This window comes from Piliocolobus tephrosceles, chromosome 4 (assembly GCF_002776525.5).
Source record: "Piliocolobus tephrosceles isolate RC106 chromosome 4, ASM277652v3, whole genome shotgun sequence".
In the NCBI taxonomy this organism is placed as follows: domain Eukaryota; kingdom Metazoa; phylum Chordata; class Mammalia; order Primates; family Cercopithecidae; genus Piliocolobus; species Piliocolobus tephrosceles.
Window position 1 is genome coordinate 77,870,786 of NC_045437.1, and position 16,108 is coordinate 77,886,893.

The window sequence follows — 16,108 nt, forward strand, 5'->3', positions numbered from 1 at the left end:
AAAGATAATGATTTTACCATTCTTCATGTATTGTTCATCACAAATAATGATAGATCTGCTGAGCTTCTTTCCCTCAGTCTACAAGGATTTTTTTGTTGTTGTTACAGTTAATTGCACTTAGAGAAAATCTCAGGTTAACCTGAGTAAGGAGACGAATTTAAAAACTGAAGGATAAGAACACACTTATAGAAAGGTAAAAACAGACAAACAAATCAACTCTGAGGCATATTTGTTCATCACCTTGTTAGCATCTTGCCAATAACACCCTTAAGAAACTGCCCCTTCACATTCTGGCCATGTGCTTTGAGTGGGAACTTACCACCCCTTAACCCTACCATTGTCAAATGATGAGTTCATAGAAGGCCTATGATGCAGTTTATGTCAACAAAATGTAAGGATTTGTTTGGGGGCCCTAGGCTGGAAACTTCCTCTATCTTCAGTGGAAGTTTCCAGAGAGAATGCCCTCTCATCCTCTGGATGACGTGTGGTGAGATTATAAGACTAGCAAGGCCTTACCCGTCTTTTCTGCTTGGCAGTGAGACAGAAATGACATCATGTGCTTCTGAATCAAATGAGATCTGAATCTACAACCATCGCTGTCTCCAGATATGTGAAATAGCAATTCCCTTTTTACTCCAAGCCAGTTTGAGTTGGATTTTCTGTACCTTGAAAACAAAAGATTGCCAACTGGTACTCCATTAAGATGGAAGCAGTTAGGCTGAGTGTGGTGGCTCACACCTGTAATCCCAGCACTTTGGGAGGCCAAGGCAGGTGGATCACCTGAGGTCAGGAGTTCGCAACCAGCCTGGCCAACATGGTGAAACCCCGTCTCTACTAAAAATACAAAAAAATTATGCAGGTGTGATGGTGGGCGCCTGTAATCCAAGCTACTTGGGAGGCTAAGAAGGCAGGAGAATTACTTGAACCCAGGGGGCAGAAGTTGCAGTGAGCCAAGATCACGCCACTGCACTCCAACCTAGGTGACAGAGTGAGATTCTGTCTCAAAAAAATAAACAAATAAAGATGGAAGTAGTTTAGAAGCAGTTGAATATACCAATAGATTACTACACCAAATGTCCTGCCCTATCCAGACTAAAGCTGAGCTTCCATAATCATAGCTATTATCCTAAATCATCTCTCCAGAAACAGTATGTCAATTCATAGACTCAGTGAACACTGTTACCATGATGTATGTATGGCAAATCTGCTTGTCTGCATTGACCAGTTATTTTCAGTTTAGTAGATGTGTAACCTTGAACAAGTTACTTAATCTCAACATGTCTAGGAAAATGTTCTAGATTGGTTTGGTGGGCAATAGGGAGATATGAGAAGTACTTGAGCTGGAAGAGTAACAAATTAAAGGGGTATTTGGGAGGATTATTCTGGAAGAGATAGGTACCTTACTCATTTCCAGGGTTTTGAGTTTTGTACATTTGGCGTCTTAACTTGTTTGAAGGCCATCTCCTCCCGCTTTATAGAGCAAACTTCACGAGAGCAGGGAACATCTCCCTTTGTGCACTCAGCACCTACACAGTATCTGGAATGTAGTAGGTGCTTTATAGATACTGATTGAATAATTGAATTGTGGACAGAAGGAGAATATAAGGACAGAGAGAATGTAGAAAGGAAGAATATCTCAGAGACAATAGCTGCAACCCGTATGTGCAGCACACAGCATGGCGGCAGGAGAATGGAAAAGAAGGAATAAATCTAACTAGTGCTACCAAAAGTTCACAGAATTTATTGACTAAATGAGAAAAACCAAGGAGGGACAAAGAAGAGTAAAGTGTCCCACCTGAGAGGTTGAAACCATAACTAGCCCATGAAGTCAATGGGAAAGTTAGATTGGGAAGCAGTTGGAAGGAAAGACGCATACACTTGGTTTTTAGATATGTTTCTTAGGAGAGGAGAATGTGTCATTAATATGGACATGTCTAATAGGAAGTTTGAAATGAGGAGTTTGGGGTACTGTTGGAACTGGAGGTGTCAGGTTGGAAGGCATAGAAAAACCACGAGATAGGGCATGTCCCCAAGAGAGTGAGAATGGAATGGGGACAACCCTAGAAAAGAGGAACCAAGGAATCAGGCAGAGGCGGAGAGGCTGGAGGATCAGGGAGAGAATGAAGAGAGTGTTTGGTGACAGAGCAAAGCAGCACAGTGACAGGACGAGAAGCATCTTCTGCTTTTTCCTCACCATGTTTCATAGCAAAGCACAAACTTGGTTACCCAGGATTTCAGGGAAATTAATGCAGATTCTTTAAACATAGTGCTAGTAACCAGATTGTCTATCTCAATCACTTTCAAACTTTTTTATTGCAATCCACACTAAGAAAAGCTCTGGTCCACATAAGTGTCATGTAAGAAATGTGATGAGTTTGGGAAAAGAGCACATTTTGAGGAAATCTCAAAATCCCATTAGATAAATGAAGGTTTTGCCTTAAAATCCATGACAATATGAACTTATCTGTCTATTTAATAGTGGTGTCATGCTCTCACACTTCAAAATTTAGAAGAGAGATAGAATTAAAAGGAAAGCATTTTCTTTCTCCAAATATCCAAATAGCATCTTCTCTTGTCCCTTTAAGTGTTGGTTTACTAACTTGCAAGAGAAACTGAAGGCTTACACTTTGGATCCTGGCACTAGGGTATAATTAAGAGCACTCTAGCTTTAGAAATGGGCAGGCCTGGGCTCAAATCCTGGTTCTCACACTTCTTAGTTCTGTGACCTTTGCCAAGTTTCTTAGCCTCTTTGGTTTTTGTTTCTTTGCTTGCAAATTGGGGTAACAACATTTAACCTATGCAGTTGCTGTTATGTTGAAGAAGCCACATTACTTATGATACTATACTTAGCACTTGGCAGGCATGTGATGAATGGCAATTGTTAGTATTGTCCTTGGTTGTGAGGGTTAAGTTATAGACCACTTGTAAAGCTCCTAGCAAAGCACCTGACACAAAGCGGCAATAAATCTTAATGATTTTTCCATAACAGCAACCGAAGAGTAGAAATCCGGTTGTAATCCAAGTGCACAGTAGTATACAAATCAGTTACATGATTTTATCTTGCCTACAGTTCTTTAGAAAAATATTTACTGGGGCTGGGCACAGTGGCTCACACCTGTAATCCCAGCACTTTGGGAGGCTGAGGCAGGCAGATCACCTGAGGTTAGGAGTTCGAGACCAGCCTGACCAACTGATGAAACCCCATCTCTACTAAAACTACAAAAAAATTAGCTGGGCATGGTGGCACACGTCTGTAATCCCAGCTGCTCGGGAGGCTGAGGCGGGAGAATCACTTGAAACTGAGAGGTGGAGGTTGCAGTGAGCCAAGATTGTGCCATTGCACTCCAACCTGAGCAACTAGAGTGAAACGCTGTCTCAAAAAAAAAAAAAAAAAAAGGAAAAAGAAAAATATCTACTGGGTAAAGCAAAGCACATTGATAACATTGATGCTATTGGACAGATTGTGTCCCATTTGTATGAAATGAAAAATGATGCATCACTGAAATGGCATTCTTAATTCCTTATTTGTCCCAAATGCCCTTTGGGACAATTTAGAAATGCCCCAAGCCAGATGTCATCTCTCCAAGAGACATGCCTGCAGCAGTTTGATAGATCATTTTTTGTAAAAGGGGGTGCCGTATACTCATTGGCTGTGATTGTTTTAACTGTGCTGTCATGTGTGAAGCTGATCGTGTGTTCTTGCTATAACATAGACATTGAGGTCCATGCTAACATGCTTCCAATCAGACATGCCCATCTCACCACTTTTCAGTCTTTAAAGCTATGTGAACAATTTTCTACAACTTGCCGGAGTGTCTGCTGCAAACCACCATCTAAATGGAAAGCTACTTGGACAATATTTTTTAATTTAAATATGGACTACACTGCTAATTGGTGGCAGTAACCATGTGGAAGCCATTCTGTCCCAAAATCATAGATCCACCCCCAAGAAGTCCCTGTACCATTTTCTGGAAAAGAAAATCGCAAATATTTGGGGGGCTTTAGACATCTTTCACATATGCAGCATAACCCAATTCTCCATAATCCAGGAGAATCTATTGTATTAATATCTCACATGTGGAATACATACTGTATGTTTAAATTAGAGCTATCTAATAGTTCTCATATCTGAAATTCTTGGTGGTGGTGATGGAGGGGTGGGATGGGGAGCATCAGGTTCCTGATCCCTGTGCCTACTGATCCTTGCTCCTGTGGACGGTTTGTGCGTTTTGTAATTTTGGATTGTGAGCTCTTCTTCATGGCTTTCTCCACAGTGATCCAGTGCAGGCTGAGGTGTGTGTTCCTCGGCAGAGGTTTTGCACATGCTTTTGTTGGGGTCCTCAGGGTTATCACTGGCCTAGGCCACTTTTTATTTTACCTTCTCATTAGATGGGTACACCACACAATAGGGGTTCACCCTGAGCCTCTGGCCTGCAGGAGGTGGGCTGTGATGATCTGTTCTCGAGGAGAATGTTTCCACCCTCTCCCACAACCCAACCGAGGCAGAGGCAGACAAGTTTCTCTGTAGTCTCCTTTTGCAGGCAGGATAAATTTTTTCCCTGTTACATTCTTTTACAGAGGGGTGGTCCTTTGAGAGTTCCAGGTTGATGTGGGAGTCTCAGTTCCCATCTCCCCATTCCCACTTAATGAAGGCCCTGGGGCTTCTTCTCCTGAACCATGTGGATGTTACGATCCAAACACCATGCTACTGATAGCCTCCCCTCCCCTCAGGACAGCCAGCTCAGTTCAGAGACTTGGTTCTGCTTTTCAGATCCCTCTGTGTGTTTGACCATGGAAAATTCCTTACTTTGTTGAGAACTCAGCTATGCATTTAGAAGGATATTTGTTATATTTTACTCAGAATTTCTAAGTTTTTAATAACAAAAGATTTTTTTTCCAAGATACTTACTCTGCCAAGAACACATCATCACCATCTTCTGACAGAATTAAAATGTCCACTGGTGGGTGGAAGATGCCTGTCTACATTTGAAGAGGAGTAAGGAGAAGGGGCCTCTGGCCTTTAGAAACTTAGAGGTTTTTTTTTTTTTTCTCTTAACTCATAAGCTCTGAGAAGTATTCTTTCAGTGATTCACTCAATTATCCTTACAGTCATATATCATTCAATAAAACTTAGTAAGTTCATAGGCTGGACACGGTGGCTCACGCCTGTAATCCCAACACTTTGGGAGGCCGAGGCGGGCAGATCATGAGGTCAGGAGATCGAGACCATCCTGGCTAACACAGTGAAACCCTGTCTCTACTAAAAATACAAAAAATTAGCCGGGCATGGTGGCAGGCACCTGTAATCCCAGCTACTCGGGAGGTTGAGGCAGGAGAATGGCATGAACCTGGGAGGTGGAGCTTGGAGTGAGCCAAGATCGCGCCACTGCACTCTAGCCTGGGCAACAGACTCCATCTCAAATAAATAAATAAATAAAACTTAGTAAGTTCATACTTCATCTAGGCTTTCATTCTCTGCAAATATATATTGTATACGGCTTCTGCTATGTGCCAGACAGGTGCTCGTGCCCAGCAAGATCATACTAGATCCCTGTCTTCATTAATGACACAAATATTAATCAGATAATCACATCAATAAGTGTAAAATTTCAAATGTGCTAAGTACCGTAGAGTAGACGTGTGTGGTGCTGTGAGATATGTAATGGGGGCTTTGTCCAATTAAGGCTGGAAAGCGCTCATTTGGAGAAGTGAAATTGGAAACAAGAGTGGCTTTCACTAAGTGAAAAGAGGAGTGGTAATTGTTCCAGATATGTAGCAGTATGTGCAAAGACCCTGGGGTGAGGATGAATGACTGAAAAGAAGTGTGGTAAGATGGAAGAAGAATAGAAAACATGGTTTCAGAAAAGACTGAGAGGAGCTAGGCTAAACCACCAAAGACCTTGTAGTTTGTGTTAAGGGGTTTTGTATTTATCATAAGAGCCATCTAAACAGCTTTAAACACTGGAACAACACATCCTAATTTTCTTTCTAAGATCCTAGAGATCTTTCTGACTTCAGCAAGGAGAACAGATTTGAGGAGGCAAGAGTGAGAGTAGCCCAGTTGGGAGGCTGTTACAGTAGACCAGAGGCTATTACCGTAGACAGAGTTACTGGTAGCTCAGCCCCAGTTTTGGCTTTGTAGATGGGAAGACATGGGACAGATGTGAGATTTATATAGCAGATAAAATTATTAGGAAACAGCAGAAAGATAGGACAGGAATAATTCCGAAGTTTCAGGTTTACATAACTGGAGGGAGAGTGGTATTTCTTTACTGAGATAGGGAACACTGGAAGAAGACAAAGTTTGGTGTAAAGGCCATTTGGGTTTTTTTTTGTTTTTTTGTTTTTTTTTTTTTTGAACATACCAAGTTTGAAGTGTGTTTGAAACATATAACAGGAAAATAGAAAGAGACAATTGGATATTGCATATATGGATCTGCAACTCAGAGAAGAGATCTGGAGATATAAATATATGACTAATTTGCTTGTAGGTAATCATTTAAGTGGTAGGCCTAGATGAGATTTCCTAGGGAGAGATTGTAGCCTGTCCCCTGAGCATGAAGGTTATTGATATGACCTTAAATAGGAGCTGTTTGTTGCTGAGATGGGATAAGAAGCTTGGAGTAGGATGTAGAGAGAATAGGAAGTGAGGAAATGGAATCAGTGAGTATAGACAACTCTGTTTTTTTGTTTGTTTGTTTGAGACAGAATCTCGCTCTGTCGCCCAGGCTGGAGTGCAGTGGCGCGATTTCGGCTCACTGCAAGCTCCGCCTCCCGGGTTCATGCCGTTCTCCTGCCTCAGCCTCCTGAGTAGCTGCGACTACAGGTGCCCACCACCATGCCTGGCTAATTTTTGGGGTTGTTTTTTGTTGTTTTTTTTTTTGTTTTTGTTTTTGTTTTTGTTTTGAGACGGAGTCTCGCTCTGTAGCCCAGGCTGGAGTGCAGTGGCCGGATCTCAGCTCACTGCAAGCTCCGCCTCCCGGGTTCACGCCATTCTCCTGCCTCAGCCTCCCGAGTGGCTGGGACTACAGGCGCCTACCACCTCGCCCGGCTAGTTTTTTGTATTTTTTTAGTAGAGACGGGGTTTCACTGTGTTAGCCAGGATGGTCTCGATCTCCTGACCTTGTGATCCGCCCACCTCGGCCTCCCAAAGTACTGGGATTACAGGCGTGAGCCACCGCGCCCAACCTAGACAACTCTTTCAAAAAGTTTGCCACTGAAGTTATATAAGGCTTTAATTGATGTTTAAAGGAAATGTGATTTCACTGTGATTGGAAGGCAGAATGTTTTAAAACAGAGTGTCAGTGGAAAAATATTAAAATGGTTTCTTGATAATGAAAAGGTAGCCAAGATAGAGACATTAGCCAGCACAGAGAAGACTCAAAGACAGTGAACCAAGATTGAATTGTAATCATAGCTAACATTTATTGCAGTCTCACTGCTGTGCAAGTGCCATTTTAGATGTTTAACATGTATTAAAAGTCTTAATCCCACAACAGCTCTATGAGGTAGGTCCGCTTATTATCTCATGAGGAACATGGGAAGCTGGTCACCAGAGAGGCGACGTAACTTGCCAGGGTGGGAGAACAGTGATCTGAGAGCAGGCAGTCTGGTTGTGGAATCCATGGGGTTTTTGTAAATTTCCTTCTTAATTGACAAATAATAATTGTAGATATTATATTCTTATGGGGTACGATGTGATGCTTTCATATAGGTTTATGTTGCGGAATGATCAAACCAAACTAACAGATCTATCACCTGGCATATTTACTATTTGTGTGTGTGTATGGTGAAAACATTTAAAATCTACTCTTGTAGTATTTTTTAAATACACATTCTTAGCAGTGATGCTATACTGCTTCTCAGTACAGGGATACACAGTAAAGTATTTGAATCACCCATGAGCCAACATACGGCCTAATCCATCTACAGATATTGAAAATGTTATTGGTTGTGCAGTTACTTTGAGGCAAAAGTATAAATTAATGCTGACTCAAATACTTGGTTAAAATTCCTTCTTGGCTTTGTATTACAGAGCAAGACAGGCATAAATGGAGGTGTCAGGAGAGCAGCTTTAGCTTTAATCAGTGGCCTTCAATAAATACGTGCTCATTACTTATTTAATTGCACCTGTAACTGCACGAGGGCCTCGCTGCTGAGCGCGTAATAGGTGAGCGGAGTTCACAACAGTCTGAAGCCACGCGCACCTCTCTGCCAAGAAGTGTCGTCTGTGGGTTTCGTTAACCAATGTCCTAAAATATATGACCTTTTCCAGGCCCCAGGGGAGTGGCTTTAACTGCAACACGTGTGTGTTTCTTTTCCTCCTAAGGCTTTAACAACACTGAGAGAACATGTGATAAAGAGTTTATCATACGGAGAACGGCTACCAACCGAGTACTGAACGTCCTCCGTCACTGGGTCTCAAAGCACGCACAGGTATGTCAGTGCCCTCATTAATTACTTACAAGGATTTTTAAAAAATCATCTTTTTAAGCCGTGACACATGTAAAACACCTCCCGATTCTTTGGAGTTCAGTGTGAAACCTTGACACTGGAACTTAGGAAGGGAAGAAATAGGCTAGGCATGCAGATCAAAGCAGACACACGTGGCTTGCCAACATCCACTGTTTCAGATCTGCAAATGACATGACACAGTGACATGGGGCTCCCCTGTCCCCGCATCTTCTGAGGAAACAGCACTCGCCCATGGGCACCTGAGCCACAGCAAGGCCACTGTACTGTGCCACCTACCCTGGGAGCACCTTTCACAGGGTCTTCTCTGTAAGTGGAGTTGTGCTTGAGAGGCTGCCAGCTGCAGTGGTATCCCCGCCCCCCACCCAACTAGACGCAAACCTCACGGTGCCCCCTGGAAGTAAATAACACTGTGGGGTCTCGTCAGGGAGTGCTTTCCAGGCCTGATTCTGGAGATATTTTGCCTCACGCCCTTTGATGTTTTGGTTCCCAATGCTGTTTTTAAATTGTGTTACACTGACAGACACCCACTTGTTATCTGTTTATGTGTTCTCAGTGCACGTTTGTGGAATTTATTCCCCTTTCACAAAAAAAGTCAGGTGCCACTTTGCCCCCCTGATGTGATGCATGCATAATGCTTTTCTTACCCACTGCCACATAGCAGGCAGGCCGGCCCTCCTGGAAACCCACCTGCCTGGCACCCTGCAAGGGCAGTTTGAGAGAGAGAATGGGCCCTGCCTCACAGCAGAACATGTGCAGCGTATATTAAAAGAAATAGAATCAAATTTGTCAGTCTGCTAATGAGAATCATGTGTTACAAATGGCACTCCCAGGGGGAGGTAGTCCCAGGTCTTTATTATTAGGTTGGTGCCAAAGTAATTGCAGTTTTTGCCACTATATTCACAGAGGCCATCACGTGTCTGCTGCATGGTCCTCAGTAATGACAGTCTATTCAATAGGGTCACCATGAGGGCAGGCTCCTGAAACCTTTGTGGTAAGAGAATTTACTAATTAGGAAAAGTGGCTAATTTAAGCCTCACCACAAGTAAGCCCATAAAAAATCTTAAATATTAATTAAAATAAAGTAATAAACATAGCATACTAAATAATGTAAACATTCCATCTTACACATCTTAAATTTTAAAAAATTTAATCCTATATGATTCAAATTCCAAGAACCATCCTTAGCACATGAGAAATGTCTAGTCTCTTTTCCCCGTAGTCCCAGTGAGCTGCTGGTAAATCCATTTTGCCACAATGCAGATAAAACAGCATAATGAGTATTTACAATTTTTCCACTGTGTCATGGTCCATCTTATTCTTCTCTGATTTTTTTTCTCAAGAATCTTGACATTTAATTCCTGGGGCCCACAGTGGCTTCCAAGATGCAACGTAGCTTCGATCAACAAGGCTGAGCTGGTTCTCTCCCCTGGCCTCAGCTCCCCTCCTCCCTTCCAAATCTTCTCCCCAGAGCCCTCCAGCCTTGCTTCCCTGTCCACCGTACTTCCCTTTTCTCAATCCCCAGTGCCCTCTTTTCCTAATTATCTCAAACAGGAATCCCTCCCAATCCATATAAAATTTTTACCGTAGCTACAAAAGTACCACAAAGCAAATGACAGTAGGCTGGGAGTTTTTTATTTTTTGGTAAAGAAAATTCATAGATGGGGAGAGATTAGTGTACAGAAGCCCTCATTTACAATAGTTTTACAGTAAGCTTTGCCACCTGATTTGGCAGCTGAATTGTTTATACAGTTCAGATGCTTTGCGACCTGAGTGACTGCAGCTGTGCTTACACATAAGCAAGCTTGTCCATCTCCAATTCCAGTTAGAGGGATCCCAGCTCCTCAGACTCTCCCTCCAGCAGGGGCATAGGTGAGTGATGTAAGTAGCTCAGGGATCCAGTCTTCTCTTCTGACCTCACCACTGGGTAAAATACACACCCTGGCTATTTCGTTCACTGATGTGCCCAAGGAAGTTCTTGCCACAAGGTCTCTCCTTACCTGCCCTGCATGCGTGAGTGGGCCTCACGGCTCTGTGGCGGGTTATCAACGCCCTGGTGTAACCTTGTCATGTGCATCTCCTGTCACCTTCCTCATCCTCTCTGTGTAAGTACATAACCATGTGCAGGACATTTCTGTGAAATTTCCACTTATTGAGAATGGTTTTAGGGCATTTTTTTTTTTTCTTTTTTGCTGGCTTGAGTGTCCAGATTCCCTTTCTTCCTTTTACTGACTCACTTAAGGCTGCCTGGTAATCATCTGGCCTCCACATTGGACGGTTTGCGCAAGTCAAGGCAGGCTGTTGGTGATGGATTGGTGAATGGTTCAAATAGAGCTGCTCTCAGCTCACGGTCTCGGGGCCTCATTGTGTGTGTACTGCCTCCTCTCACCAACTGTGGGCCTAGCCTGGGCCATTTCATTCAGAAGATGTGAAGGTGGCCCTGGCTTCATGGAGCCTAAGCAAGCTGACTGGTACGGTGCTTTAAGAGTAACAGCCCATCTTGGTATCTTTATCCAAGTTTATCTGCAGGTCTTTACTCTCCCAAGGCAGCATCTAGCTGTAGATGGGACTGCTGGTCTGAAACCCTGGGCCATAATCCAACTGTCAACCAACCCTCACCCTTATTGTCTTAGTTTTCACCTCACAAAGTGAAGGGCTTAGATAAGATGATTTGTAGTTATCTGATTCACTTTGTACTAGTCGAGTCCATTTAAGGAAGAATATAGCATTATTGTGGCAACCTGATTATTTTGAATCAGTAGCTTTTAAAAAATGAGTAGGAAGTTGTACTCATCTCAAAACTACAGCTAAGCATGGTAACAATTACATTTTTTCTCACATGGCTACCCAGAGAGCCCACTTCAATTTCTAGACATAGAAAAGCTGTAGATCTACATCAACCAAGCTGTAGATTCACCCACAAATAATCTAGAGAATCAAGGCTACCACAGAGTATTAGACATCGTGTATTTATTTCTCATTTCTCATCAAAGGTAACTAATATTGGCAGATACTACCCTGACCTTTATTCAGGAGAAGTAAAGGTTGCAGAAGTGTGGGGGTAGGAGTTGGTTCTCCAGAGAAATAGAATGCCCCAGGATGTCACCTCCTAACTCTACCCCGTGTGGTGCTAGGATAGCATTTCTTCTCCTGGAGGCTTCTAGTTTTTTCTTTAGTTAGTATTTGGGGAGGCTAGGATGTTCCATTTTTAGGGAGTTTTTAAAATCTTCATATGTGAATACCTTCTGGCCTATTGCTCCTCATTTTGTTACACCTTCTCACTCATTTGTTGCCTTTTAAGCTGCAAGTGAAGCCACAGGCCCAAGTTCGGTTTCTCCCATGTGCCTTGTCTATCGATCAGCAGCCCAGAGTCAGGGGACCAGGGTTGTTACTCCAGCTCTGCCACTGTAGCCCCTGTGGGGCCCCAAGCTGGTCTCTCCACCTCTTCGGGTGTTAGTTTCCTCTTCTGAAAATGAGAATAACCATCCCTGCTTTACCTCTCCCAAGGATGTGATGAAGTTAAAGGTGATGTTGAATTAAGCCTAAAGCATGATATTGATATGTGTGATGAAATCCCTTTCAGCTGTGGACAGGAGAGATGCACATTTCACCACCCTACAACCGGCCTGTAAGCTCCTTGCTTGTCTCATTCATCTTTGTGTCTCCTTTCACATAGTAATGCAATGCTGAACACATGGCAGATGCCCAGTAAATACTTGTCAAATTGAGCTTATAGTTCAATGTTTCCATTGTTCATTCTCTCCTGGAGGTCATTTTCTAGCCTTTAAAGTTTCCAAAGTCAGCCCAGACAGAGACTATAACCACTAATGGGTCAGAAATCAGGGCTGTGTGTTTAGGCAGTCTAAGTAAAGGAAGTGTTTTCATCAGAGGTCTACGTGCGTCTTGAGCATCTCCCGCTGGGAGACCTTATATATCATTTACACAATTCCCAGGTCCCTGCAGGTGTCAGATCTGTAGTACTATTTACCAAATGCTCCCGTGATTGCTTTTGTCCTCTGTGCACAGACAGATGGCTGGAGGCTGACTATAAACATTTCAGATCTCTGCACAAGCCTCTGTAGAAGGCCTTTCATGTACGATCTATGGCGATTTTGGTTTTCCTCAATCATCGTATTGACCAACCAGTTCTGAAGAAATGCTCTGTCCATTTATTGGAGGAATTTCACAGACCATGAGCGATGCTGGTAAAAGAGCTGCAGCTGTGTCTGCAGGCTACCACTAGCTCCATCAGGCTCTGGGTCCTATCTGAATGACAAGTGGCCGAGAATGAAACAGTCATGTATTTTCTTAATTGTAGGCTTAGGGGAATGTTTTTAAAACATGAGATCAGACAAAAATGACCTACCTACATAAAAATCTCCTCCCCAAAGGAGTTTACAGAGGAACACTGCTACTCCTTTTTCTGTTTTCTCACCTCCTTGATTCATTCACTAATAAGAATTGGGCACCAGAATGTTCCAGACACTGGGATAGGTGTGGGGGTGAACAAGATCCATGCAGTCTCTGACCTCAAGGGGCTTCCAGCCATTGGGAAAAGCCACTGGGAAAATGCCCACTAACAGTCAATGGACTGAATGTAATTCTGTGTGTGGCCGGCTGTTAAATTGAATTCTTCAGATTGTTTCTGACATTCAGGCAGAGGACCAAAGGCACCGGGGCAGGTACAATAGGTACCAGCAATAGCCTGCATGGCCTTAATGGAGTGGCTAGGCCACCTAAGCAAAACCAGCTAAGAGCTCGTGAAATCAATCCTGCTAGCAGTTGTGATCACCCACCTGTGGGAAGTTGAGGCAGCGGAGGTCAAGGAGAGGGCAATTTCCAGAGACAGCCATCTGTGTAAGTTCCCTACCACCATGGGGAAGGCAGGGTGATGCCTCCTTTTCACTTCCAGCCACATGAGAAATGTTTCAAGGAAACCACCCAGCTAGCCTCCCCTGTTAAGGTGAAAGGTGCTCGCTGGGCAAAGTGAAGAGTGGTGGATGCTAGAAGTGAGCTGCATTCATATGTGTTTCAGTGAACCAGGTGGGTCCATGGGGAGTATGGCCCCCAATCTGGATGGCCCTGGATCCTGCCCAAGAGGACGTCCTGGAGGGGTGATGTGTAGACAGACGCTGGGTGAAGCAGACCACTGGCAGCCCAGGGCCTGGGAGAGTTGAAAGTGACTCACAGGAGGGCAGACATTGCCAGGGTCAGGGGAGCTGGCCCTAAGTCTCTCACAGAGAGGTCTCCAAAGTCTCACACAGGAAAATCTGGCCACTGGCCACTGCCCGCCTGCCACATCTAGAGAGAGAGCCAGGACTGGGCTCCCCCTGCACTATCACACTAAATTATTGTTTTCCCCTGGTGAGCTGCAGGACCGGAAGCAATAGCCCGCTAGTGGAGAGGTGGTGGGGACATCCGAAAGGGTCTCCTATGCAGGCCACTAGGCTGGAAGCAGCCCACGCCAAGGCTGGAGGGAGGCTGGACTGAGGTTTTGAAGAATATACTGGACTGGACATTTTGACTGTTGAAATGACACCATTCTTGTAACTAAAAAGTAGTGAAAGACTTTGGTGCCTACCCAGAACTTCATGCCAGGTGGGGAAGGATAGACTATCAACTGGTTTACTGGGACTGGCAAGAAGCAGTAATGCTGTTTGATGATTCCATTATTACTTATGATACAGGGAGTCTAGGGTCCCTTGGGAGAGCAATTTCACAAAATCTATCAAAATAGCTCAGCTGTTATATTTCTAACTCGCTCCAGTTCTCTTACATTCATTTTATGGTGAACAAAGAGACACATATTTAGCTAATAATGAATAACTTGAGTTTACATTTCAGTTGACATGCTTTTTGGCATTTTTATTGAAATATCACATACCGCATATAAAGGACACTAAACTTCAGTGTGTAGGTCAGTGACTTTCTGCCTGTGTAGACGCCCATATAACTGCCACCCAGGTCAAGACCTGGGACATTGCCAGCACCTGAGGGGGGCCCCCAAGTCTCTGCCCCTCTTCCTGAGTGTTACCCTGTGCTCTGTTAGTTTTAGTATTTACATTTAGCATTGCTTATGGTATGTTTTACATATATACACTCATTTCCCATTATAAGAGGGTTTTATATATACTTTATCCTATAAACACAGACACACACACGCGCACACACACAAAACAGAGTCCTTATCACTCTCGTGAAAATATACCCTAACACTTTCATAACACAATTAACAAATAAATGTAGTCTGAGGTAGAAGACAGGAATTAGCGGATCTCACAACCCTACTCTAGTCACTTATAACAGCTGAGGTGAGAGTTTTTACGTCTCCAAAAATCACAGTAGGAGTTCAACTCAGTCCTAATGTGTCTTTGTAGCAGAGATCTCAGAGCTGGGGGACTTCGAATCCTGTTGGAGCTGTGAAGTTAGGATGATCGTGATGGAAAACCCTGCTCCGGCATTTATTGGCTTTTCTGAGCAAACTATTTGGCTCCTCCAGGCCTCCAGTTCTTCATCTGTAGAAATGGAGATTAATGCCACTTTTTCCTCTATGGGAGGGTGAGGATTATGTGAGTTAAAACATACAGAGTAGCCATTACAGATGGAGGCTCAAAGCACTGCGGATGCTGCTCTTGATAGAGATAACCGTGTGAAAGCGGCATCTGGTCCAAACCCAGACCTTCAAGCAGGCCAAATGCTGTTACCCCCATGTGACCAGTGAACCACGTAAATCTCAAAGGGGTCCAGTCAGCATTGTCCAGGTAAACTTGCTGTGATGGTGGAAATGTTCTATATCATGGTGCCCAGTACAGCAGCCTCTAGCCACATGCCGCTAATTGATCACTTGGAATGTAGCTAGCGTGGCTAAAAAGCTGGAGTTTTAATGTTATGTAATTGAATTAAATGTTAATAGTCACAGGTGACTAATGGTTACAGTATAAACAGCACAGTTTTAGACCACTCAAAAGCTGGAAACAGACCCAGCTGTCAAAATTCCTTCCCGTCTCCCAGAGTGCCCCATTCCTCTGAAACAAGAACCCGACCAGGTGGTCTCCACGATGGCTCCAGCAATAAGTCTGCTCAAGGGGGCACACCTGTGTTAGGTTTGTGGCGAGGAAAGCAAAGCCTTTGCGTATCCTCAGAGTCAGTGTTATCTCAGAGAAGACAATGGCTCTTTCCCAGCAAAGGACAACCAGTGAGCATCCGTCTGCCCCACAGAGTTCAGGTTTTGGGGCTGCAGTCCCAGGTCTGAGGTACAGTGGGGACTCTGACTCATTAAGGTGGAAAAGTGCGTGCCGGTGTGATGGCCTCTACTTAGTGCGTTCAAGGTCTCAGGGATCAGATTTCCCAAAATGTGAGTGGACACACTTTGTCTCTTCCGTTTCTTATTTTGACAGATGACAGGGGCCCCTTCTAAATTTTTTTTGTTTATTATCTGGCATTGCCTAGTGAAACACAAAACTCAGTGTTGAATTAGAGCACTGAGTTGAGGTTTGTTCATTGTTCCAAATCTGAAATGGAAGTTGGGCCAGGACAAACACAGCACAGAATTTTCGGTGTGGGCGGGAGAACGAGAAGCGAAAGAAACAACCGGCTATTGAGCAGGCAGCTGCTGTCACCTCTCCTGATGCTCCTG

At 43.8% G+C, this 16,108-nt stretch overlaps 1 protein-coding gene across 2 annotated transcripts in view; it reads left to right on the plus strand.

The window, feature by feature from the left end:
- Window positions 1-16,108, plus strand: part of RASGRF2 (Ras protein specific guanine nucleotide releasing factor 2) — a 273,755-nt gene that overhangs the window by 215,554 nt on the left and 42,093 nt on the right. For both annotated transcript variants that reach the window (XM_023214960.2, XM_023214961.2), the window contains exon 18: window positions 8,330-8,436. In XM_023214960.2, coding sequence (XP_023070728.1) covers window positions 8,330-8,436 — 107 coding nt within the window. The remainder of the gene's footprint in view (window positions 1-8,329; window positions 8,437-16,108) is intronic.